This window comes from Eubalaena glacialis, chromosome 9 (genome assembly GCF_028564815.1).
Source record: "Eubalaena glacialis isolate mEubGla1 chromosome 9, mEubGla1.1.hap2.+ XY, whole genome shotgun sequence".
In the NCBI taxonomy this organism is placed as follows: Eukaryota; Metazoa; Chordata; class Mammalia; order Artiodactyla; family Balaenidae; genus Eubalaena; species Eubalaena glacialis.
In genome coordinates, this window is record NC_083724.1 from 23,546,962 (window position 1) to 23,574,730 (window position 27,769).

The following is a 27,769-nucleotide window of genomic DNA, read 5'->3' on the forward strand; positions in this document are numbered from 1 at the left end:
TCTTTGTACTTCTAGGAATTTATTCTGAGGAAAAAAATGTGTACAAAGATAAGTATATGGTTGTATGTATATGTACACATGTATATGTGTGCGTGTACATAGATGTACACATATATATGCTGTTCACAGACTTGCTCTCAAAGACGGTATTATGAATTTTGTTGTATATTTCATTTTAAAGGGTTCTACATTGTGTAGAACTCTCATGATCACAAAATAGCAATAAAATTTTTTTTAATGAAAGAAGGTATAGAAAAGCTACAAAATCCTAAACACAGTAGTTTAAGAGTACGGTTAAACAGAGTTTAAAAACAGTCTAAAGTATTCTTGAGGACAGTGGCTGTGTCTTAGACCCACATGCTGCACGTCAGTGTAGTTGGCACAAAGGGGCCCTTATCATCATTACAGTCGCTGAATTCAGACTTTTATTTTTAACTTGTGGAGTCTGTTTCATCCAAGTTGCTATGCAAGCCGGGTGGTTAGAACTAAGGACAGTTTCCGTTTTCAAGGATTAGCACTTGACCTAGCTGAAGACGTAAAAACATCCTTTTTTAAGGAGGAGAAGTGAAACACAGAAGCAGCATCTCAGCAAGCAAAATAAAGCAAGCTTCTTTTTGAGTCTTTAATGAGGAAAGAAGTGGAAAGAGAGGGAGAAGACTTTTGTATTCATACTGTGTTAGGCATCTTCCATGTAAGTATCTGGGAATATCCATGTAAGCCTCTGAGATGCTTACATGGATACAATCTGGGAAGGAATGTGTTTCTAACAAACATGTAGAACAATCCTGGTTGAGAGAATAACTCATGGGTTATTCTCTCAACCAGAGTAACCCATGAGTTATTCTCTCAACCAGGATTGTTCTAGATGTTTGTTAGAAACACGTTTATTAAAGACATTTGCGTACTCGGTGATAAAACAGTTTAAAAGTTAGGCAGCTACGTAAGAAGACAAAGGGAAGTATGGTTAGAATCCAGTGGGAGTTTGTAAGTTCTTGGGTGTGGAGGTTGCTTTTCCCCTGGGGAGAGGCATCTTTTAAGATGATGGCATCCTTTGTGAGCAGGAACCACAGGAAAAAAGCAGTGGAGAACTTTTTGTTCCTCATCTCCTGCCAAAGATAAAGGGCAGTGATGATGCTTGTCAAGCTTGGACATGTCCTGTTAATACAATCTAACAACAACCAGCCTTCCTGTGCAGGAGTGTAACCAGTTGAACTTCTTAGCCATTCTCTCCACTTTCAGCATCTCACCCTTCTTCTACATCCTACAAAATAGTCCCTTTGATCTTCCTAATCAGTAATTCAAATGGATCCATCCGCTCTGCCTAAGAAGGAAAGCTGAAATCTCTTACCCTAATAATCTCATCCTTCCAAAATCATATTGCAGCCTGTTCTTCAGACTTATTTCCCATAATTCCCCGTCACTTACTTTGTTCCATACAAAATGGGCTATTGTTTCTTGGGTGTATCATGCACTTATCTGCTGTTCTAGTCTCGTTATTACGTGGGTTTGTAATATCTAACGCTAAAAATGGATATACTTTAAATATATATAAAACCTTTTATCAATACTTCTGTAAAACTTTGACTGAGGGACTTTTAGAATTGTGTGTGAGTGTGTGTGTGTGTAATGACAAGTTGGTGCTAATTTTCATTTCTCTCAGGAAGATGAAGCTTTCTGATTTGGCTGTAAGACTGACTTGTAATAGTGGTAAATATGACTTTTGCAAACCTGTCCCTAATGTAATGGTTGCTCTAAAAGTCTGTACTTTTCATGTGGCATGGTCTGGTGGAAAATTGTCTTGGAATCAGATAGTTCAACACTTTATTTCCATAAAGGTAGGTAGGTAGGCAGGTAGATAGGTAGTATGTTACATGCCAAATGAATTTCAGGGTCTGGGAATACAATGGAATATCTGGATTTGAACACAGATTTAATTTGAATGGTAGCTTGACAAGTCAATTGAATTCAACTTTAGGTTCCTCATCAGAAATAAGACAACTGATCCTACTTTATACACTGTGTTGAAGAGTAAATGAAAAATGTTCTGCCATGGAGTCCTTGTTCCTGTGCCAGACCTTCTTATGGCTGAAAATCTGACCCTCGTAAGGTTGACCAGTTGCTCAGTCCAGTTGAGGTCAACCCTTTCACTAGTTGGGGCAGTCCCAAGAGAGGCAAGATTGGCAAGCACCTTGTGAACTAAAAGGGACCAGTCTCATCGGGAGGTTGAAGAAGGAAGGACAGTGTCCTGGTGACATTTAGAGTGGAATCTCTGGCCCTTCCCTCTGGGCACAGTTTCTGAGTAATGAAAAACTGTGATGTTGAGACACTGTCTTCAGCAAGAGCCATAGGGCTATAATAGTTCAAATTTAGAGATTGCCAGTTTCTATAGTTGGTGAAAGCCTGAACATCCAAACACTAGCTCCATTAACAGCATTTCAGTGCTGTCTGAATGACAAATATCTGAAAACGGGTTTTATTATGAATGGTGAAGCTCATTTAATCTTGCCTCTTCTCTCTTTGCTTTTAGAAGTAAAAACAGTTGAATGAGAACTCTTTAAGTCAACAAAAAAGTCTTTGACCTCTCTTAATTCTCTTTCTTTGTAAACTGTCATTAAAAGACAAGGTTTTTCCTTTTTCAAAGTTTTATATTCTGTCTCTGGGTCTGGGATCAGACATTTGCATCTGTAAAGAGGTCAGAATTGGTTTTGAGGGAGGTAGATTCTTGGCAGTGTCCAAGTTTCCAAGTTCCAAGTTTCTGTGATACAAAGTTCTACAGAGGCAGAGGATCACAGCAAAGAGGTCTGAGCTTATGGGTGGTCAAAAGCGGGTGTGTTTGGAAAGATGTTGTGTTTGTCTTTCCATTTTCTATTATTAAGTATTGAAAACCTGTGATTTAGCTGTTTTGTTTCTGCATTGCTTTTTACTTTCCTCTCTCCCTTCCCCAGTCCTGGGTGACCCAGATGGCTTTGTATCTATCTGTCCACTTCCTCTCTCACTTGGAGTTTTCTGCCTCTGAGGTTTACTCTGAGGGAGACTGAGATAGTGTCTCCCTGGCCTGTCTGCTTTCTTGCTGACCCTTAAACAAACACCCAGACCTTTTGTATATTGTTAAGTGTTGGATTCCAATCTCAACTGAGAAACAGAAGGTAATAAGAATATGGGGAAGGTACAAAAAGGGGTTAAGATCATACTGATCTTTACCACTCTGGTGTCTGGTCTCTAGTTCTCTTGTCCCTTCTGAAATGGAAACTAAAAATCCCATTGAGCTTTTCCTGTTTTGTTTTTTTTTAAATTTTTATTGGAGTATAGTTGATTTAAAATGTTGTGTTAGTTTCTGCTGTACAGCAAAGTGAATCAGTTATACATATATCCACTCTTTTTAAAATTCTTTTCCCATATAGGTCATTACAGAGTATTGAGAAGAGTTCCCTGTGCGATACAGTAGGTCCTTATTAGTTACCTGTTTTATATATAGTAGTGTGTCTTTGTGCATGGAGCACACCAGCTGTCCTAAAGGGATGCTGGGCATGCCTGTCCTTTTTCTTCAGCAAGGGTCTTGCCAGCACCGTGGGCTTCCCAGCACCCTTAGGAGCTGTGTCTGAATTTATAAGGCTTTCTGGGAAGTTGTGCCCATGTCAGAGAGTTTTTGGTCCGCAGAGGAAAAGGCATTGCTTTACAATATCTAGTTAACCCCACTACCTAATGAGTTTCTCTCTCAGAGACTAGAATGTTTTATTCAATCCAGTGACTAAAATGTGTTTATCCTCTTAGGTTATTATTTTATTTTACATTTCCCTCTGGGTTTCTTTCAAAGGTATTATGTGATAAGGCATTCATTTACATAGGAGTTTCCTATTTTAAGACTTTAATCATTAAAATTAAACTATTATATTTAAGATATTTTAATAGTAAAAACACCCATCTAAATAATAATTTATTAATGTTTTAGTAAGTATTAATAAATCATAAAATCATTTAAAATTGTCTTAAGTATTTTTAAATAATAAAAATAAAGATATTTTAAAATAGCTGAGTATTTCTAAATATTTAAATAAAATATTTAATATTAATAGTACTTTAATTCCTAGTTTAAATGGAAAATGTTCTTAAAATAAGCTTAAGGGAAAAAAAGAAAATAAGAAAAACACTGAATAGTTATTTCCGAAGGACAAATAAACAAAGAGCAGTAGACGGGAGGCTGAACTATTTGGATTGAAAAAGAGCTTAACCTTTTTCTACTATAATTTTTTAATGAATCCATTCTGAAATCATAAAAGGGATATGTGAATGTGGTGTGTGCGTGTGTGTGTGTGTTTTAAGGATGTCTTTCTTTTTTGGTATGAAAATTTTAGAATGATTAAACTGATATAAATCAGAAATCTCAAGTGTTCTTTGGATATAGCAAGCCATCTTCTACTCTCTTCTTATTCTGCTTTAATAGCTAAGTTTTTATTAATGATGTTTATTTTCTTCCATTGTGAGGTAATATATGATCAATACAGATAAATTGGGAGATATTGAAAAAGAAGAAAATAGTCACCTATATAGTCCCATCACACAGACAGTAACATAATCTGAGAGAGTCTTTCTGTTATCCTGACATGTGAATGAGGGAGAGAATATAGAATTAATGGATAGAGGTGTTTCCTACAAACCCTTATAGATGTTGCTTTACTGGATCCTGATTTAGAAGAGTCTGAGGTCAGTCTGATTATTCTCGCTTTACAGGTAACCTTTTTATTTCCATGTAGGTGGTTGTATGGTTCTTTCACTGTTTTTCTACTTCTATCTCTGCACTTTCTTCCACCAAAGAGCAACCTGGAACCTTTACCCCTTGCCATTTTGCAACGCTAAGGGGATTAGAGCCCTCAGTGCCTCGGGGGCCTGCCAGGTCTCTAATGAATCATTCTAGGTTGTTCTCCACCCATGTCTGTTAGTCTTAGTTTCTCTCTACCCGTCCCTTGATGGTTCCGTGATGCTATTCACTGAACAGTGCATTATCAAGAATATTGATTGTCTGTGACATCATTTCCATCAAATTCTTAAATAAGATTTAATCTCATATGGTGTTATCCTTTTGTCCTCTTTGTTAAAGTGATATGATGAAATACATTTTTAATATTTTCAAACACGTGTTAGCTTTTGTGATTAGGTATCTACATTGTAATAACAGAAACTGTAAAGACATTTGTAGAAGTTGTTTTGTTCTTAATTTTAAGGTTTTTTTAAATTACAAAATTAAAATATTGTTCCAAATGCATTTTGCATCAATGAAGGATTTCCTCATATCATAATTTTCTGAAACTTCCTTTATCCATAAGTTAGCCTCTTAAAGTGTATCCAATATCACTATAGAAATTTTGGTCTTACTTATATTTTATCTGATATATCCCTTATATTTTATACTTTCTAAATATATTTATATTTTTTAAATAGAAATCATTTTAATTTAAAGAGTCTTGTCCTAGAAGAGGCCTAGAAGAAAACTAGCTGGTTATCAACGCTAATGGCTGTGAGAGTCAAATCCAAGGAAAATATTTAAATATTACAAAAGTTCTACCACAGAATCATTGGAATGTGTGCTTTTATTAGATCATTTTTTAGGTAACCATTTGGCATCTTTTTGGTATTAAAAAAGAGAAGATAAGCTTATATTTCTAGTACAGGTTGAAATCATGGAGATACTGTTTTTAATGATTACATGTCTTTACTCAGTTTTCCCTCAAAGAAAAGGACACATGGCTTGAAATAAGCTTTTTAAAAAAATCACCAGTGTCAGAGTTACATCATACAAATGAAGTAGAATTTTACCCTATTTTATGGAACATGTTACACCAAGTTTGGGAGGAGTTAACGGCTGTACTAACATAGGAGACAGAGGGTAGCCCAGCATTGTAGTCATGTGCTAAATGATCTGAGAGTCCCAAATGTGAACACAGGAGAATTTTGGCTTCAGAGGTAACATCTCTAAGAACTTGTATTTTTGTGCTGTAACCCTTACTGATCTGACCTCTTGAAATGCTTCACTTTGTTTCCAAAATTATGTTTCTGCTGTAGAATGCTTAGTATATCCCAAGCACTTGATGTATGTAACTTCATTTTGTTCTTACAGCAGTCCTGTAAAGTAGGTATTACCATATCTTTTTTACGAATGAATAAACTGAGACCCAGGATGTTAAACTAGGACACTCAGCCAGCAAGTACACAGACCAGGGCATTTTCTAGTCCAGGTACATCTGACATCAAAGCCTGAACTCTTAACCACCAAGCTAGACTGCCTTGTTGAGTGGTTCCATCTAATTCTGTTTAGGAAAAATAATTCATCCTGGTCACAGAACATGAGAGATTGAAGGAAGTTTATAGTCTATTTATATATATGTTTTTGGCCATGCTGCGCAGCTTGCAGGACCTTAGTTCTCCGACCAGGGATTGAACTCTTGCCCTCATTAGTGAAAGTGCAGAGTCCTAACCACTGGACTGCCATGGGAATTCCCTAGAGTCTTTTTAATCCTTACACATTACTGGTAAGAAAACAGAAGGCTTTTAACCTTTATGATAAAGTTAAGGTGTTTATACTTATTTATAAAGCATAGTGAAGGGTATTTTTGTATTAAATGTATTTCTTTGTCTAATGTACCAAACAATCCATATATGACCTAGCACTTCCCAAAGGTAAATTATTTTTGGACCACTGATGCAGACTTGGATTAGGGTAGCATGGCCAGCTGAAGAAGAAGTGGAAGCATGTTGAATCGGTGTACTGTGATGGGAATCAGCCAATTTTCCTATAATCCCTTTAGTTTCAGAGATTTGATATAGGTTGATCTAAGAAGAATGCTAAGTGAACAGGAATAAATACTTAGCTTACTTTCATTTCCTACCAATGGCGGGAAAGGAATGAATAATTCCTCTAAGTGGAAATGGTCCATACTCCAATGGGTATATGTTACATTTAAAGTCTCTTCCTCCTCTTATTTCTTCTCTTTACTGGAATCTGTGAGAGCCTTAAATGTGCATACAAATAAATATGCACAGTTTTCAGAGCACTTTTAGAGACATCTGAATCATAAGGAATAACACGGTGGATGAGAAGAATGGAGATCCATAATTTATAGAACAATCACATTTTAGCCCTAAAAATGGCCCAAGTTGTCTTACAGACCTATTTCTCCAGCCAGTTCTATTTCAAAGATGTGGAAACTGATGCCCAGTAAGTTCTGGTGATCTACATTCCCAGGTAGGTTCAGATCATGCTGTATTCTAGATCTATCCCAGAGTGAGGTAGCTCCCAGTCCAGGACTTTTCCCTGAATGACTTCACGCTTTTGTATACATTTAGCCACCTAATATACAGAATCCCAAGTAGATATTCAGGGCTTTTAGGATTGCATCTTGATTTACAGTGTTATTGAGTATCTCTTTGTATTGTTTTCTTAATGGTTGCTCTGGGTATTATGACCATCTACTGATATCAGTATTTTACCACTTTGAAGTGTGGAAGCCTTATTTCCTTTTAGGTCCCTTTACTTTCCCCACTTTTAAATATAATTATCTTGAGTATCAGGCAATATTTAGTGTTTGTTTCAGTGATCTAATATGTTTTATAAAACCCATGAGGAGAATCGTCTATTGTATGTAGCCATATTTCTGTTCCTTTTGTCGTTTTTCCTTTTTTCTTTTTTCTGATGTTCCAAGATTCCTTCTTTTACCATTTCTTTCTGTCTGAAAAACTTCTTTTAGCCATATTTTAAAGGAAGGTCTGCTAGCAACAAATTCTTTTTTTTCCTTCATCTGAGTATGTCTCTGTTTTCGTTTCATTCCTGAAGGATAGTTTTGCGGGATATAGAATTTGAAGATGACCAGTTCTTTTTTTTTTTCCCCCAGCACTTGGAAAATGTATCACTTCCTTCTGGCCGTCATGGTTTTAGATGGGAAATTTGCTCTTATTTGAATCGGTGTTCCCTTATGGATAATGTGTCATTTCTCTCTGAATGCTGTCAAGATTTTTTTTTTTTTTGCTTCATTTCTCAAAATTTAATTTTGAAATGTCATGTCTTGGTGTGGATTTCTTTGTATTTATCCTCTTTGAGTTTCATACTGTTTCTTGAATCTGTAGGTTTATATATATTTTTTGCCAAATTTGGACATTTTAAACCATTGTTTTCTCTAATATTCTTTTAAGTTTAGTTCCTTTTTCCTGTCCTTCTGGGACTTTGATGATGTATATAAATGTTGCATCTTTTGTTATCATCCCAGTCCCTGCCACTGTGGATTTTTTCTTTCCTATTTTTAAGTCTATTTTATTTCTCTTGTTCAGATTGAGTAGATTCTATTGATGTGTCTTCAGGTTCATCAATATCTGTCCTCTGTCATCTCCACTCTACTGTTCAACCCATTGTTTATTCTTGTTATTGCATATTTTAGTTTTAAACTTCCATTTAGTTATTTTTTATAACTTCTAGTTCTTTGCTGAGATATTTGTTTTTACATTCTAAGGAATTTGCAATTGTGTGTTGAAGCATTTTTATGATGGCTGCTTTAAAATCCTTATCAATAATTCTAACATTGGATTCATCTCAGTGTTAGCGTCAGCTGATTCTTTTCTCAATCAAGTAGTGATTTTCTTAGTTTTTGATGTGATGGGTGATTTTTCATTGTATTCTAGACATTTTGGCTATTATATTTGGAGACTCAAGGTCCTATTTAAATCTTTTATCAGGCAGTCATCCCATTTAGGCTTAGCATTTTCAGAGACTTGGTGATGCTATTTTGATCAACTTGGTTTATTTGGGGCTGCTCAGGATCCCACGGTCCCTGCTGGTTCCACCTGAGGGGATGGAGGAGTTTCCCTGGGTATGGCCTCCCAGTGTCTCTGATGGGGGTGGGGAGAGGAATTCTTTTGCCAGTGAGAACAAATGTACTTCCTGGCGCTTGCTGTGCTGTGATCCTCTTTTCCTCACTCCTTCCCCCACATTGCAGGGAAGGAGAACACTTCCCAGGTGGGGCTTTTCTGTGGCAGGATCCCCTTTGCTGGTGCTGCTAGCTGCCTGCTATCTCTCAGTGGGCGAAGGGAGTCTTAGGCCTGGTGAGTAAGGAGAGTGCTTTCCCTGGCCGCTTACTGTCAGTGGCGCTCCTGATCCATCCCTTTTGCCAATGCTGCTTGCTAGCCTGGTGGTGTTGGTGGTACCCCATTTGATCTGAGGGGGGAATGAGCCTACCTGGGCTGCCTTCTGTTGCTAGCTTGGGGGTCTGGAAAGTCTGGGCTTGGCTGACCTTCTTATGTTAGGTCTGGGATTGCAAGACCATTTAGTCCTGGGGTCTCTAATCCGTTCACCTTCCTTTTCTGCATTTCAGAGTTCTCTTTGGTTGCCTCTTGTATTTTTTCCAGGGTTTGTGTTTATATCAATACTTAGCTGGGAGGTACAGGGAGAAAGTTGTTTGTGCCATTCATGGACTTTTCCATGAATGGAGGTCTCATTCATGGACTTTTGGAGGAGGGAAACCCTTAAGACTACCCATAATAGAAAAATATGGATTTGGTCAGTGGCTTTATTTCAGCAGAAAGTACTCTATTCTGGTACATTTCTACCTCTCATAGTTCCCTATAAATGAAACCAGAACACAATCTACCTGCTCTTTCTTCCCCCTCCTTCCTCCACTTCTCTAATCATGCTACCACTATAGACTTCTATGAATGGAAGTTCTTGTATCTTTGAAAGTGCAGAAAAAGAGTTAAAGCCTGGTTTCAGTTTGCCACCCTTTGTGGTGGGAAAGTGAGTCAGCAAATGCTCTATCCTTGGGCCACCACTTCTTCCTCCACCATGGCCTCTTGTCAACCTCACCAAGCTTAACTTCCCAAGACTGGGAAAATGGACTTCTAAAGACAATTTGTCACATCTTGTACATCAAACTCAAAAAGAGAAAGAAACCTTAAGTGTAAATGCCATCTGGCTTTATTTACTCTTCATCACCCTTCTCTTTCAGAAACAGCGGACAGATGCAAGCTTTTACTCTAAAGAGCAGTTTATAGGAACAGATTAAAGAAAGGATTTGTTTTTAAATTTTTGAGCAATAATTTGATTTAATTAACATAGTCACTAATTGTTTTATAACTGACAATGCCCCAGCCCTTGGGCAAAAATCTGAAAAATGCAGGGAAGTTGCTGATGAAGATTTTGCATGAGGGTTCAGAAAATCAAATACTCATTTCACTTCTAAGGGAAATAATAAGAAAAAAATCTAAAGGAAATTTAAAGAATTAGTAAATATAACAGCTGTAATCTGAATGTGTCCCTCTCAAATTCATTTGTTGAAACCTAACCCCCAAGGTGATGGTCTTAGGAGGTGGGGTCTTTGGGAGGTGCTGAAGGTGGAGCCCCCATGAATGGATTAGTGCCTTTATGAAAGAGACCCCACAGACCTCCCTAGCCCCTTCCACAGTGTGAGGATACAATGAGAAACTGACAGTCTGCAACCCAGAAGAGGGCTCTCACCAAAACCTGACCATGCTGGCACCCTGATCTTGTTACTTCCAGCCTTCAGAACAATGAGAAATAAATTTGTGTTGTTTACAAGCTACCTAGTCTGTGGTATTTTGTCATAGCAGTGTGAATGGACTAGGAAATAACTATATACATATATAAATGGAATTCTCAAATTCTAGGAAAAATCCGAAGATCTAGAAATAAATGATATTTTCTCATTTGTTGAGTGTTAGAAATATGAACAATATAATTTTATACTAGTGATCTCAACAGGGTTGGGGAGGCATGGGGCAGTGCATGAGAACTGTAATAGTAAAAGTAGAAAAACTTGATTCTTCCTTAGATGAATTTATGTGTGAATGGAAAATGCTATAAAATGTTTTCAGGTAAGAAAGTACTTGCAGCACAGAATAAAATCACAGTTTTCCAGGACTTTGAGGGAAAACTTTATTTACTGTTTTAAGTTTTCATTTTAATACAATGGGAGTGAGAAAAATAGCCTATCAAGGATATCTGTATTCTTCTCCCTGGAACCTGTAAGTTCCCTTACACAGAAGAAGGGACTTTGTAGATGTGATGAAGTTAAGGACCTTGAGATGAGGAGATTATGCTGGATTGTAGGCTTGGGAGATGGAGGAAGGGTCCATGAGCCATGGAACACAGGTGGCCTCTGAAAGGTGGAAAAGTCAAGGAAATGGGTTTCCCTAAAGCCTCCAGAAAGATGTCCATCCCTGCCAACTCTTTGATTTTAGCCCATCTCAGACTTCTGACCTTTAGAACTATAAGATAATAAATTTGTTGTTTTGAGCTCCTAAGTTTGTGATAATTTGTTATGGAAGCAGTAGAAAACTAATGCAAATACTTAGGTTATATTTAAGGATGTTGCTGTTCACCTCATATGCTTTTCTATATAAAAGCATTACTCCACCACTGACTTTGCCCTCCCCCCTCCCCCCATTTGGCAATGTCTGGAGACATTTTTTATTTTCATGAGTTGGGTGGGTGCCATTGTCATCTAGTGGATAGAGGCCAGGGATGCTGCTAAACATTCTACAATGGAAAGACCAGCCCCTCAACAAGAAAATATTATCCAGTCCAAAATGTCATTAGTGCCCAGGTTGAGAAATCCTAAACTAGATTGATTTTCATAAGTATGCAGGAAGTTGAGGCCTACCATGCAGTTTGCTCTAAATTAACTGCAGTAGTCTATCTAGACCTGCACTCTCCAACAGGATGGCTATTAGACATATGGCTATTTAAATTCATTAAAATTAAATAATTTTAAAATGAAGTTTCTCAGTCATACTTGTCATATTTCAAGTGCTCACTGGTCACGGTGCCTAGTGACTACCATATTGAATAACTGATATAGAACATTTCTATTATTGCAGAAAGTTCTGTTGGGTTGTATTGGGCTTTCAGACCCTTGCTACCTGGAGTGTTATGTATGGACAAGTAAAATCAGCATTACCTAGGAGCATGTTAGCAACGCAGACTCTCAGACCCCGCCCCTGATCTATTAAATCAGAATCTGTATTTTAATAAGATCCCTAGATGATTCATGTTCACATTCAGGTTTGAAAAGTCTCAGTGACTTTCTCTTGCCTTGTTTCCTTTCTCCTTCCCTCTGGTGCTCCTTCTCCTGTTTCCCTTTTAGCTGCACAAAATGCCTTTCTTCTCAACTTTAGTCTCTAGGCTTTTCAAGCCAGAGCTATGTCTTATTTCATCCCCTCCCCCCTCCCCCAAAGACATTTAACACACTGTCTTGCACAACATAGTTGCTTGGTGTTATTGTTTCTGGACTGAATTGTATTGAAATAACTTCTGAGCAATCTTAGTATAGGTCCTTTTTCTTTTAACCAAAAGGATGGCTATTTTTATCTTTTACTTTATAATATGAGCATTTCCTAGAGTTTTGATTATAAAAAAAAAAAAAACCTTTTCAAATATTGTGAATTAAAGGTTCATTGTGAATTAAAAGCTCCTAGTGATTCCACGATGTGAAGAAGAGAATGCGTCATAGTATGCTGTCTCTGGGTAACAAAATGTAGCAGCACTTTTTACTATTAATATTAATTACAAACATCTCCAGAATCATCATGTGTTCTATTGGAATAATTTGTATTGCATTAAAAAATAAATGCCTCATGTTTGAGTCATCTAAGAGGATTATCAGGTTTTTTGGGTTTTTTTTGGTATCAATCAAAATCTGTTACTTTATGTGGTAGCTACCACTGCAAGGAATTAACTTGTTCTTTCTTTGCACCAGTGCAATGAAAACATTCATCGGATGTCTTGGAGGTAAGGTGACATAGACTCCATAAACGGCTTGATTTTATGAATGTTGCAGCTTGTAGCATACATAAGAATTAACTCCTGTAGCAAAGGGACAAATTAAAAATTGTAGTTTAATTAGCCATAAACTATTCAGACTGTAAGGGATCTCTTTCATTTTGCAAATAAGGAAACTGAGACCCAGAGAAGTCAGTGTGGGGCAAAAGATGGTCCCATTGCTTGTGTTTTGTGGAAAGGGCAACATGGGAGACCTTTCTTTTAGACCTCTTGTCTTCATCTCATAAATGCATGCAGTGAACCAGAAGATCCTCGCGTGCCCCTTGCAACTTTGAAAACATTTTTAATCCAGTTCTCCTTATTTTAAAAGTAATGTTCTTTTTATAGTTTCACACTGCCTCTCTGTAGACTATTTCTATCTGGGGTGGAAACCCTCACTACAATACTAGTATTGAAGTTGGATTTAAATTCATGCTTCTTTGTGCATATTAATCTGCGTAAAAAAAGTTTTAATTTCATACATAGGTGAATAAAAGTGCCAAATTATGTAAATTCTATGTTTTAGTTCTGCAATTCCAAATTTACTAGACAAAGCCAAACAGACTTAAAATTCCTGAAAACACAACTAGCACTGCAGAAAAATAATTTGGTCCAGAGATTTTGGTGTGGATTGCCTAGAATTGTAAGCAAAAAGTTGTTTTAGGACACTTTTTTTTCCCCTGAGGATACAGCATTGCCTTTCATTGGACTCTGAGAGGGGCTGATGTCATAGAAATGATTAAGAACCACCAGTCTTTTCAACTCCTGAAATATATATATATATAATCTGAGGGCTGGTGAGAACATGACTTTTGCAAGATTGCAAGTTTTATTAGTAGGATTTCTTGAAACCCCCATTTTTCAATTAAACGTTTTCTTCCTTCCTCTAAAATTTCTATGATTGTGAACTTTATGTAACTTCTATGAAATAATCCCCAAATGATGAAAATTCGACAGCAGTGCTGTAGACATGACAGTCATTGACAAGAGTAGTGTGGGTATCTGCTTAGTTAAGAAAAACTTTAAAGAGCTCATTTTAGTCAATACCCAGTTCTTTTTCTTGCTGCTTATCCTGCCTTTCTCCCTATCTTTCTAGCTGTCTTTTTTCTTCTACTGTAGGTCTTATGATCATCAAAGAAAGTATGATGAGAATACTCTCGTTTGGAGAACACAGGTGTCTATAACTTATGCAAGAGATAGCACTGATACAGAGGTTTCTCCCTATATGATCTGTGTGCAATTCTGATCTGTTGGAGCTTTGTGACTATGCTAAGGGGGTTGGAGGGTGGGAAGGCAGGATGCAGGAAAAAATTTCTTCTCCCTGAATAAAAAGTTGCACATCCATATACAAGTTACTCACCCTCAGCCCCAACGTTTAAGCCATGCTTACATGTATTATTTATCTGATAAATGTTCATGTGTAGTACAGTCTTCAGAAGTCTTTAATCAAGCAACCTCACTCGTATTATAATAATAATAGTTCCATCTTATTGGAACTTTCTAATCTTATTATACTATTCCATCTAATAAGATGGAATGGTACTATTTTTGCTGATCCTTTGCTTTGTTTTTCTTACCAATTTAGGTGTTGGGTTACTTTCCATGTTGTACCCTGGAGCACAATGGGGAATTTTTCAAAATCAAATATTTAAGTGCAAACTGCAGAATAAACTGTCAGTAGTCAGACTAAGCAACGACATTTCACACTTTGAGATGCCTTGTGTATGTTCCATATGTGGGTTGCCCCTGATAAGTTCAACTGGGCATTATAAAAGATATCTTGTAGAAATGCATTTAAAAGGTGTAATTGCACTTTATAACTTTACATAGTTAAAATCAAAAGCCACAAAAGACTGGAAGAAATAGGAGGTGTCTGAAAAATAAAGGTTTATTAAAAGGAAACCATCAGTAGTAATTTTGAAAAATTAGAGCACAGAAAAGTATCAGCAGAGTTTAAAATCTTAAGAGGTAACAAGACTCTTTACAAATTAGACTTGAAGGTCTACATCGGCATCATAGCCCTGGATGAAATCAGGAAAAGTCCATTTCTCTCTCCAGTCTAAACTGGAAGCAGATATTTTACTGACAGCTTGGAGCAAAAAGTAGGCAGATGAATCGCCACAGCTTATATCTTCCCTAAACAGGATTTTTCTCTCTGTAAGCCTGAACTGATTAAGGTCTTTTATTAAGAAATGTATACGAAGTGGGTGGGTGAATGTAACAAGCAAAGCAAGAGAAATGTCTGGGGTGGTCCAAAGCGTCCCTTCCCTTTCCTTACAAAAGCAAACATGCAACCCTTCTTGACTTCATTTGTTCTTAGGAAAATTTTTTGTTTTATCTGTTTTCTTTTCCCCTTTTGCCAAAACTAGAGTGTGATGGAATTCTCTCAGCACTGGCCCTTTCCCAGCAGCCCAGCTGTTTCAGGAGGGTGGGGTCCAATCCTACTGAGGTGGCCGGAGAGCATCGAGTGCTGACCACCCACCCTCAGTGCTTTCATGGCCTGATCCGTCCCCACCATCCCCTCCTCAGCCATAACCTGTGGGCAACAGAAATGTGAGGCCTGCATCCACTCTCTGAGGAAGTTCCTTCCCTGCCTTATCTGTTTTCTTCGAACATCTCAGCTGAGTCAGGCCCTGTCGTTAAAAACAAGACAGCCTCACCCAGCTTCACAGTTAGGAGGAAGATCTGGCCTCCGCCTTGGGCCTTGACCTGGGGACTCAGTCCTGCCCCTCCTCATGGAGGGGCCCACACTGTCGCGTGGCCAGGCGGCAGCATCCACCGCAGAGAAACTTGGACCGAGCTGTCCAGAGAAGCCCCAGTGGCTGTGCCAGCCCTGAACAGGCTCAGAGTACAGCGTCTCCATTCCTGTGTTCCCAGGCTCTCCGAAGCCAGAAGGATTTCACTGTTGCCAGAACTCGAGAGCCGCAGAAGAGGCTAAGGTGGCCCATTACTCTTTAGAAATTGTTCCCCTCTGCCTGAAGCATAGGAAGATCAAGGATCACTTAAACTCTGTATTAATTTGTCTCTTACCTCAAATCCTTTTTCATATGAGGTAGGCTCTAAAAGTAAGAAATGAAAAGAAAATACTCCTTTAATTTCCAACTGAAAGAAGAAAGGGGATGACCTGGAATTTGAGAGCTCATCAAGAAATGCTGGTGGGGACTTTCAGAAGGTTCTTGAACTGAAGGAAAGCAGGCTGATGTCCCTTTGTGGCTGAGGTGGCAGTGTACCAGAGAACACAGCCCCGCAGTTTGCTCTCTCTAGGTTGGGAGAACCAATAGCAGTTTGCCCCGGATATCCATATTTCTTATAGATTTATTCCTTGAGTTTTCCCTGAAGGAGAACGAAAGGGGAAAAAATGGAGGGAGCCTACTAGGTGGCCTCATGCTTTGTATTCTACCTGCAGGGTGTCTCATTCTGTCCTCGCAGCAGTGTTGAAAGTACATAGTATCCCCACTTGACAGATAAGGAAACTGAGGCTCAATGACATTGAATAACTTGTCCGTTGTCACACAACTAGTAAGCGAAAGAAACAGTATGTGACCTCAGGCCTATCTCTTTTCTCCTATAAAATATGAATACTGACCCTTAAAATCCTCCAGTTGCGCAGCCTGGGAGGTTAGAAGAAATTTTATCTGCAAGGAGCCTCAAGCCATCCTCCTCCTCACCAACTAGCTTCTGGAGTGCCTGTGGGAATAATGCCTGAATATTGTCAACTGTTTCCTTAATTATTAAAGAGAAACATGCTCTCTGTAAAAAACCCAAAATTACAAAAATATTTACATTAAAATTTGAAGTCCATACTGCCACACCTGCCTCCTTGTGGTAACTCCTGTCAACAATCTGGTGTGTATTCTTCTAGACTTTTTGTAATACATGTAAGGTATATATGCATATCTATAGAAATTTTATAACAAATGGAATATTGTAACCTTACAGACTTCATACAATTTGTGTATCTTCTGACGTGGGTCAGTACAGTAGAGCGGTGTCAGTCTGTGTGATGGCTGCTTACTACTCTACTTATATATAACGTCAGCGAATGTTTAGATTTACAGTTTTCCCCCAGTACAAATATTGCTTCATCAAGCATTCTGTATTCATAATATATGCTGCTTCAAGTGTTTCTGGATGTGATGCATTTCTACAGGTGGAATTGTTAGATAGGACATTTTAAATTTAGACATTGCCAAATTGCCTCCAAAAAGATTGTCAGATGACTCTTCTGTCAACAGTATATGGGTGGGTCCATGGATTTACTACTCATTCCGTCATTAATAGGATTATAAATCTTCCCCAGTCTGTTAGCTGTTCTTTTAAGATAAGAATATCATATTTAATGCAGATGAGCTTTAGTTCTGAAGGCAAAAGAGCTTTCTAGCATTTCATTCCTGGATTGAAAGACTCAACCACCCAGCCATGGACACTGCTGGACAACCATGCCCCCGCCCCCGCCCCCTCTCCCTGCCCACACACAGTCTGAGCCACTAAGCTCCCTGCGTGCTTCTGAGAGGGCCAGACAGATGCTTCCTACCAACAGATGGGAAAAACAAACTAAAGATGATTTGGTGCTAATTCAATCTTTCTTATCTCAGTTTCTGTCTCTCTCTCTCTCCCCCTCCCCCCCCCCTCTTTTTCCCCTCCCCCCTTTATTAAAGTATAATTGACATATAACAAGCTACATATATTTAAAGTATACAGTTTAGATATAATTGATAATTTCTGGTATAGCAATCTAAAAATCTATACGTATATGAACATATATGTGAGGGATATGTGATGCACACACACACACACATACAGAGTATACACCTATTCTTAGCTTTCCCTTAACCAACTTGATTATTAACAAAAACTTTGTAAAACATAGTAATTCATGCCCATAGCCATTTTTCTCTTATTCCTTTCACAGCAAAACTGCCTAAAAGCTTTGTCTGTACTTGGAGAGTCCAGTTTCTCTCCTGTTCACTCTTGAATCTACTACAGTGAGGCTTCCATTCTCAAGACCCACTGAACTGTCCACAGTGACCTCCTTGTCGCTAAATCCCTTCTTTCAGTTGCTTACAGGTTTCCTCCCCTCCTCTCCCTCTTCCTAGCACTCAGTCTATCAGCGAATCATATCAGCTTTACCATCAACCTGTGTCTGTGATCACCACCTTCTCATGTTCAGAACCACCCTTAGCTCTTGTCTGGATCACTCTGTGAGCCTCTATCTGCCCTCCTCCTTCCTCACTTGCTCTCCCATAGTCTCCAAATACTGTCCTCCTCTAAAAGATATTTTACTGATATATTTTGTAAGTAAAGGTCTTTCACACCCTTCCTAGAACCTAAGCTCCAGGAGGGGAGATAGTTTTTTCTGTTTGGTTCACTGTGGCATCCTCAGTACCTAGAATAGTACCTGACATATAGTATACACTCATATATTTAGATGAATTTTTAAAAAAGGGTTAGTCGACTATAGCCTAAGACCAAGTCATTCAGCTCTGACAGTTACCAAGAATCAATTGTTTTTGCTCCTAAAGTGCCAGGTTATTCTAACAATAATGTAACTAGGTAAATATCACATTATCTAATAAAAATGAGGGCAACGAGAAAATGTTTCTGGGAAAGCTAAGGGGAAGGCTTTGTTAATATTCAATGAAGACAAGTTGCAAAAAGAAACTGCTTTAAATTTGCTGGGGAGAACAACTGTAAGTGTGGGGAAAACCATAAAAAATCAGCAAGGTTTTTGTACTCAAATTGCTTTGCAAGAATTTTAAGTTCTGACTCCACTTTGAAGAAGCCAATTTGGAGGGAGTTAGTATGTGATGCTTTATTGGTGTGGCTTTGCTTGGAAGGTGATGCAGAACTCCAGTTAACAGACCCATATTCAAATATAAAGCCTTGGCTCTAGGCTGAAGGATTGGCAAATGAATACAAATCGGTATTTTAAATTCAAATAAAATATTGAAGGTATCATTTTTATAATTTTGTGTTCTAAACATTTTTAAAATTAATTGACTGTTAGCCTCAACTGAAGCTTATTATAGGGTATCTGTGTTTGCGTGTGCACACACTTTTTTTGTTTCTGTTGTTAAAGCATAATTGATACCATTTTATGTGTATGTTTTAACATCTTGTTCTTCTTACTTAGCAGTGTATCTTGGAGATCATTTGGTAAGGACAGAATTTCTTGAGAACTTTAGAAAGTTGAATAGAATCCCACTTTATGAATCAACTTAATTTATTTTACTTCTCTACTTGTGGTTGCCTAGAGTATTTCCAATTTTTAAAAATAAACAATGCTGCAAAGAATTCCTGGCACATACATAATTGTATTATGTGTAAATATATCTATAGGATAAATTCTGGGAAGTGATCTTGATGCAGTTTATTTTGATGGCTTTAGAACTGATTGATTTTTGTTCAGGATTTATGTGTTAGAACTTGCTTTGTGATATTTTGTCTTAGTTTTGAGCAACCGATATTTTACTCTGAACGTGTAGTTAAACTGATTGAAACTCATGTACAAAAATATGTTTATGATTTGAATTTGGAACTCTTTAGCCTAAATACCCACTTCCCAATTGAATAATCATTTTTATCACTTAAAAAATACTTTTTAATACAAGTTTCTGATAACAAGAGATATCTTAGGCACACAGCTATCTCACTGTAGTAGGACAGACTGTGCCTCCCTCCTACTCTGCCAAGAGTCTGTACTTCATAAGCATCAATTCAGAGCATTTAGCAACTGTAAGAGACATAGTCTCCAAATGCACTATCATATTTACAGTTTCTGCTCTTCTTCTTTCTGTGTCTTTCAGCCATTAAATATATATATATATATAGCCATTTATATATATATATACATATACACATAAACATACACATAATTTTTTTTTTAAAAAATACATCTTAATATAGTTTTTTTGGCTTTTGGGTTTTTCTTTTTTTTTTTTTAACCCCACATTTGTTTATTTATTTATTTTATTTTGGCTGTGTTGGGTCTTCGTTTCTGTGCGAGGGCTTTCTCTAGTTGTGGCAAGCGGGGGCCACTCTTCATCGCGGTGCGCGGGCCTCTCACTATCGCGGCCTCTCTTGTTGCGGAGCACAGGCTCCAGACGCGCAGGCTCAGTAGTTGTGGCTCACGGGCCTAGTTGCTCCGCGGCATGTGGGATCTTCCCAGACCAGGGCTCGAACCCGTGTCCCCTGCATTAGCAGGCAGAGTCTCAACCACTGCGCCACCAGCGAAGCCCACACACACATAATTTTTAAATAAACATTTTTAGGTTGCAAGAATATTTCTGAATTTGCTTTTGGATTAAATTTTAATTTTTCCCCTCATTTTGTTAGTAAAATAATGAATTATAAATTAAATTTCCATTATGTTTTTTCATCCTCGAATTTTGTCTTCTGGGTAACACATATCTCGTCGATCCATGAACTACTACATCCAGTAGTTCATGAGCTGCAAAGAATAAAATCCACAGGATTCTGTCATCAGCTATCTTCTGTGAGTATTTTCAGCCAGATTTCAGTAGTCGTTTAGACTTGCACCATTTTGGGAGAATCCTAATTCATAGCTGAAAAATTAAATATGTTGTAAAACCAATTACAAATTACCTGTCTATGTTGAACTTTTTCTAAGGAAAGATTCTGGGCAGGGGGAGTTTCATTTATCCTTTAAGGGTTAAGTATTATTCAAATCACTTTGGTAACAGCTAGACCACAGTCATGCAATAAGTTTAGTATTACTTTCTCAGTTAGACGGTATTGAACTGTGGTTGACAACACTGATTTTCTGTGAGATTTAAGATTGATCATTTTTAAAATAAGGGAGGGAAATCTGTGTTTGAAAATTTTTGTAATCACTATTTTTAGGAGGCAAAACAGGTTTAATTGTTCTGAGAATGGTGAATTATCTCCTATGTGAAGAATATGTAAGTGACATTATCCCTTTTTCGTTGGGTCTCGTGTGAAAGAAAATAAATCTCATTGTCTTTTTTTTTTCATTGTCTTTTTTAAGACACTAAGACGCAGTGACTGTTTTGAATGTGTGTGGGTATGTAACACACATACATATACGTTATATATACATTTATATAGTGTATGTATGTGTATATACGTATGTGTGCATATATATAAATTATATATATTTTTAAGTTTAAAATATATCTGTTATTTAAAAATGATAAGGGCTTATAAGAAAAACCTTTGTTAGGCCTTTAGAGTAGCATTGTTTTTTAGATATTAGTGGGTAATAATGCTCTGGTGAGCCAGTCTTATTCTAGTTAGTTCACTCCAAGACAGAGCTGGGTGGAAATCCGAAAACATGTTTAGGGGGGCAGAGGAGAGGCGGGAACCCATCTTAACATGCTTTAACACGCATTGGTTTCGTAGGGAGGACTGAGATCCTCATTTGAGAAGCAAGAAGAGCGAGGCCAAGGAGAGGTTAACTCGGACACAGCAGCGGTGTAGGATGGATTTACCTTGACTCGTTTTAGATCTGTGAGATGTCTGATTTTTTTTGTAAAAACACAAATTTGCCAACCAGACTGGAAGTGCTTTCTGTTTTTTTCATCAAAAACCTTGGACTCCCTCCCTTGAGGTCTTCTCTGTCAGACATTTTTTTCTTTTTAACTTTGGTTCTTATGTTCCAAATATAAGCAAAGTTCAACTAGTTAGGAAAATGTCCCTCTAGAAAAAAGCCTCTAATTGTGAGACCAGATGGTAAGCATTATTCAGCTGATGGGGGTGTGTAGATTTCAGGGAAGGTGTGGTAATCTGATCTTGCTCTGCAGCTGTGACCCCTTCTTCCAAAACAGCCTCCTTCCTCCCTGCTTTTTGCGTCCACATTCCAGCATCTCTCCTTCCATCTTCGTGGGCACCGGGGCCCTCACAGATTGATTTGACAGATGTAGAAGAAAGGACTGAAGCTCGCTCGAGGAAGAGCGACTTCTGCTATTTATTCCAAACCGCAGATATATTTTGATTATTCTCCTCCCCATGTTACTTGCAATATTGGCAAATCATGCCAAATGTAACCACTCTTGTTCAGCCCACTGAGAAGCAGTCTTAAAGGACTCAAATTGCCATGAGGTCATCAGGGTGTCTTTAAGGCCTCTCCATCTGAAGTCATGCAGGTAGCTGAAGAGAAATAAAACCTAGGGCACCATCTGTGTTCTCCTCACCTACCCTCAGAAAACACCAACTGATACTTTCTCCTGTGTTTCTTCCTTCAGTGGAACGTAGCACCATCCTTCTGTCACCCAAATGGAAAATCTAGGAATCATTCTAGACTCATATCTTTCTCATCCATTCCATGCAGTCCATCTTCTAAATACTTTTCCAATCCTTTCATACCTCTCTTCTCCCATTGCCACTGCTTCTGTTCAGGCTCTTCTTTCACCTCTGGAATTGGGAAATATCTGATGGTTTTGCCTTTATTTTTATCCACATCATTTTCTTCTTCCCTTCTCTTACAGTGTTGTATGTTAAATGAGACTCTGGCCAATGAGGCCAATGAAATTAAAATCTCATGGGAGGAAGGATAGATGAAGATCATTATTTCTTATATGTTCTGCAGGCTATTGTAGTATGTGGCTGGGGCTGAGAATCAATGCTAGACTGGAAAAATTTCAAATATCTTTGCCAGGCTGTGTACAAGGTCTTCACGGTCTTGAACATCTTATCTTCTGCTACTTCTGCTTCTGACTTTACAATAAGCAACCACAAACTACTTGTGCTTCCTCTTTCTTTCATGCTATTGCATACCATCCTTGGTTTTATGCCTTGATCTGTGGGGATATTCCAGAAATATACAAACTACCTAAAGGACTGTCCCTACTGAGTACCACGTTATCTTATTCATCATCTTGGTAGGTACTGAGCTGCTGACCCATGAGAAACTCCAAAATGATTTGGGGCTTCCATGCTTCTCTGTGTTCCTCTCTTTTCCTTCTTGTTATTCTTGTCACATCCAACTGCAAGTCCTAGGAATCTCTTACAATTAGGATGGTGTCATCTCAGAACTTTTTGAAATGCCAGGTCTTCATGGTCCAAAACATGCTTCCACATTTTGCCCTGGAAGAAATCTGCCCTGGAACTGTGCTACACCAGCCTGCACACATTATGCCTCCCATGATGGCAATAGGTAGTGTAGTCAGGTAGATGTGCACTGTGTAGAGGGCTTTTTACGTGTCATATCTATCTCAGTTTGATCCTCGCCACACCCTATGGAGTAGGCAGAGAGCTATTATTTCTCCACTTTACAGATGTGGAGATGGAGGTTCTTTTCATTCTTATCAACCTGCCTTGTAGGTGTGCACTTGAGTCTCTACAGATTATGTGTTGGTAATCTGTCCACAGATTACAGATCAAGGGTCCCCAATGCACATCTCAAGTTCTATGACCCGACTGGATTATGGTTGGCTCCTTTTTACTAAAGGGGCTTGGTTGTAGTTTTTGTTTTTAGAAACTTGGTGGTAAATCCGTGATTTGAGCAAAGTTGATCTCATAATGTTCAATCACGATTGTTTAGAAGCCTAATCACCTTGGAATTTTCCAGGGCCCATTTTCCACTGAGGTAGTCCACCTTCAGCTTTTGGTCAGTTTGATCCTCGGCACCTCTGTGAAAGAGAGGGGAAGGGAGAAGAAGGAAAAGCTCTGTATGATTGATTTTAGATGTTGATTTTTGAGGCCTGTACTATGAGTCTCTTAAATTACTCAATCAGGTCTCAAAGATCCAAACACAGAGTGTTGGCACGGTGTGGTTGGGCCTAATTATAGTACTAAAAACAGTTCCTTTTAATGAAGAAGAAGAGAGAGGACTTGGAGTTCCTCAGTGAAGCACCCATGTGTATTAGCTCCTGGTCAGGCTATGGTGTCCCCACTTCCTGTCTTTAATCTAGGCTCCTTGCAGGGTTGGTAAGGCCCATTGGGCTAGTTCCTGAGACCATCATGGCTTTTATCACAAAGATCTTGCTCTTTTTGAATTTAAAAATTAGAAGAAGTTATAAACAACAAATGACTGTATTTGAATTCTGCCACTTTTGAAGAAAGTCAGACAGCTTGAGCAAATCCATGAGAATAAGGGTCTTCCCTTCTGCTGCCTGGAAGGAGAAAAAGATCGTGTTACTTAAAATAAATCTATTGAGATGCATGTTGCTGGTATCTAATCAGGCTCTGAATTTGAGCTCAACTAGAGCTTTGATAAAAGAAAGGGGAAAGGAGACTTGAAAGAATGCTCTCCCATTCATGAAGGGCCTGCATGTTTTTAGTTTCCAAGTAAATGGAATAATGGGACCATGTATTTTCCATCCAAGCATTTTCCATCCTGAGAATAATTCCCTTCCCGGCTTCTCAATGAATAATGCATTATTTCTGAAACTCAAGAGGCATTCCTTTGATTTTCCTTTATGTTTAGCTTTCTGAGTGATTTTCAAGCAAGGAAATTCAAGGACTTGGAATGAATGCTTTATTAACATTTTTACTTGAAGTTCAAATAGCTCCTTGGCTATTATCTCCTGATTTTTGAAATATTTTTTTTTCTCCCTAAGCAAAGTCTAAGGTATTGTATTTATTAGAAAATGAAGCACCTTGGCCAGCCTTCAAAGCGAACAGCAGTTTAAAACCAATACACATTTGTGTTTAGAACAAAGAGCTTTATGGGGATACTTTGCTCCTTGCTTTATTTTCATTTCCCTGCTGAAAAGTTTCAAAAAAAGAAAGCTCACATTCAAAACTGGGCTGTTTGGAGACTAAATCTCGTTTGTTTACATTTTGTGAAACTCATTCCTTGAGGCTAGTCCAATTCACGACCCCAATCCAAGCCTGCCTTCACCTAGGCCAATGCCATTTAAATCAAAAGCTTCAAATGCACTTCTGGGATCATCCCTACTCCCTGTCCGCTCATTGTGTAGCCTAAGTACACGTAAGGGGCCCATCAAGTAAGATGTAATGGGACATGATGGTGCCCACCAGTTCACGTTCTCTTAGCCAAGGATCCCCAGCTCATTCCTGGGGTAATATGGTGGTAGATTTTAATGCTATTTCACAACCTCCATTTCCCCTGGGAGCCAAGTGAGTGGTTTCAGGAGCTAAATAAGTTGGAACTAAGAACATAATTTGTATTTCCATCCCTTTACAGTTATAGTAAAATATTTATGATTTAGAAGAGTTGGGGAAGCAAGAGAATTTAAATAGGAAACATCTAGAGCATAAAATTTTGGTTTAAAAGATTTAATTTTATTAATTTAAGAAGTGGGGATATAACATAGTGTTTACTGGAGCATGGACTCTGGAACCAGCCTTTAAGAGCAGAAACTCTGGGGTTTGCCTCGGGTCTGCCACTTTCCAGGACCGTGGCCTTGAGCAAGTTATTTTACTTTTCTGTTTCTCAGTTTCTTCCTCTGGGTGATGAGATAATAGTTTCTATCTCCTACAGCTGTGGTACAGATTAAGTGAGTTAATGTTTGTAAAGCATATAGAAAAGTACCATTTAAGTGATAGTTGACTTAAAATAAAAGTAAATGTGCATCTTACTGTTGGAAATTGCTATTTCCAAACAGGCCCGTGCTACTGAGCAGATAATAACAATATTATTGCTACTGCTGTTTCTGGTAAGATTTACTGCGTGATTATTTTCTGGGCACTCATTTACTCCTGCCACACCCCAAATGAGGCAAATGGAATCATTTCTATTTCTCAGATGAGAAAACTGAGGTAAAAAACTAATTTGCCAACAACAAGGACCTACGGCGTAGCATAGGGTACTGTGTTCAGGATCTCATAATCTATAATGGAGAAGGATCTGAAAAAGAGTACATATATATGTGTATCTACACACACACACACACACACACACACACACACACACACACACACATATATACACAAAACCGGATCACTGTGCTGTACACCTGAAACTAATACAACGTTGTAAATCAACTCTACGTCAATTAAAAAAGGAAAATAATTTGCCTAAGTTCACCCAGTTTGTTAAATAGCAGAGCAAGGATTTGAGCCCAGTCAAACCGAATCCAGAAACTGTGCCTTAACTAAACGTTAAAGGGTGTTTGTCACAGTGCTTTTGCCTGAAAACAGTCTTATACTATTAAAAACTGTATTTTTATAAGCATCAAAGTGTGTGTCCTGACTGCAGGATGTCTCGATTTCATACCACAATTGCTTAGCAAACTCTGTTTTGCTCAAAATAATCATCATCAATGTCTCAGAAATACTCAATTTTAGTAAGGTCTGAATTAATGAGAGTTTGTTCAATTGCTCATTTTATCGTCAAAACCTTTTCTGATTATTTCAGAAAATGAACATTTTATTGCAAATGATGATCCGGTGGCTTTGAAGCTCAGTATTTTTACCTTGAACTGAAATCGTTTCACCCCATGGTTGCTCGCCTCATCATTCAATTTTTCTGTTCTCTCTTTTTTTCAACCTCCCCGATCCCGCTCCCCGTCCTCGCAGGTGCCTTTATCATCTGCTGGACTCCTGGATTGGTGTTGTTACTTCTTGACGTGTGCTGCCCACAGTGTGACGTTCTGGCCTATGAGAAGTTTTTCCTTCTGCTTGCCGAGTTCAACTCTGCCATGAACCCCATCATCTACTCCTACCGCGACAAGGAGATGAGCGCCACCTTCAGGCAGATCCTCTGCTGCCAGCGCAGTGAGAACACCAGCGGCCCCACGGAAGGCTCCGACCGCTCAGCGTCCTCCGTCAACCACACCATTCTGGCTGGAGTTCACAGCAATGACCACTCCGTGGTTTAGAAAGGAAACTAACTAAGATGAGACGCGGCCATCATCTACTGCGGGATGATCATCCTCCGCCTTCCCAAAGGCACGGGCAGGGTGGGGTGTGAGAGAGAGGAAAAACACACTCGCGTACTTAAACACTAACCCATGGCAGTATTTGTTCCTAGACCCACCAAGACTTGATGTATATTGAAAAATTAGCTTATGGGACATCCCTCATCCTGCTCCCCGTTCCTTTTGAAAGTAGAAAGTGGAGACCTTGCAATAGAATTCATAAACAGACTCTGGAGTGTCCATTTACACTACACTAACTAGTCTTCAAAAGATTTTGTGTGGTTTGGTGCAAGTCAGAATCAATTCTGACTAATTGAATCCACAACTTCATTTACATACAGGCTTCCCTTTTTTTCTTTTTAAAGGTTACATTTCATTTAATAAACATGTTTATGCCTATCAGCATGCTTGTGATGGATAAGACTATAGACTGTTTTTAAATGATCATAACTCCAGTTTTTTCCTTATGTAGGAAAACTATAAATTAGAATTACTTTTTTAGAAAGCATGCATGTAATGTATGTATGCAGTATGCTGTACTTAAAAAGATAAAAGGGTATTAATTTTAAATCTTCTAGGAAATAGAAGAACCTAGATGTCAAAGCCAGTATTTGTTTAGGTTATGAAACAAACAATGATCTAATCACAATATTACCTTTTTTTATTAAAGTGTTGTAACATGTATAAAACAGGGAATGTAAGTTTATTATCAGAAGAATGTGTACTCTATAAAAGTTATAGAGATGAGCACAGTGGTATTGTTCCCACATATTTATAGTACCCAAGTACATTCTAATTATTAGTTCATCAGAGGAATTTTTTAATGACCTGTGTTTTTCTGTATTATAATACAGTCATTGTGGAAAACTTGAAAAATACAGAAATGTATAAAACAGAAAAAATACTGATAGTATCACAACCCAGAAGTAACCACCATTAACAGCTTTCCCCCTGTGTATGCCTATATGTATATTATATACCTTTTTATATAATTGGGATCATACTGTAAACAGTTTTATAACCAGTTTGTTTTTTTCCACTGCATAATTGCCACATTTTCCTATGGCATTAAAAATTTTACAAAAACATAATTTTGATGGCTATATAATATTCCATTTAATGGATGCAACTCAGTTTATTTAACCATTCC

General features: G+C 38.1%; 1 protein-coding gene across 3 annotated transcripts in view; it reads left to right on the plus strand.

The window, feature by feature from the left end:
• LPAR1 (lysophosphatidic acid receptor 1) overlaps positions 1-27,052 on the plus strand; it is a 152,905-nt gene extending 125,853 nt beyond the window's left edge. For all 3 annotated transcript variants that reach the window (XM_061201047.1, XM_061201045.1, XM_061201046.1), the window contains exon 4: positions 26,279-27,052. In XM_061201047.1, the coding sequence (XP_061057030.1) occupies positions 26,279-26,580 (302 nt within the window). In that variant the 3' untranslated portion in view covers positions 26,581-27,052. The remainder of the gene's footprint in view (positions 1-26,278) is intronic.
• The last annotated feature ends 717 nt before the right edge of the window (positions 27,053-27,769 follow it).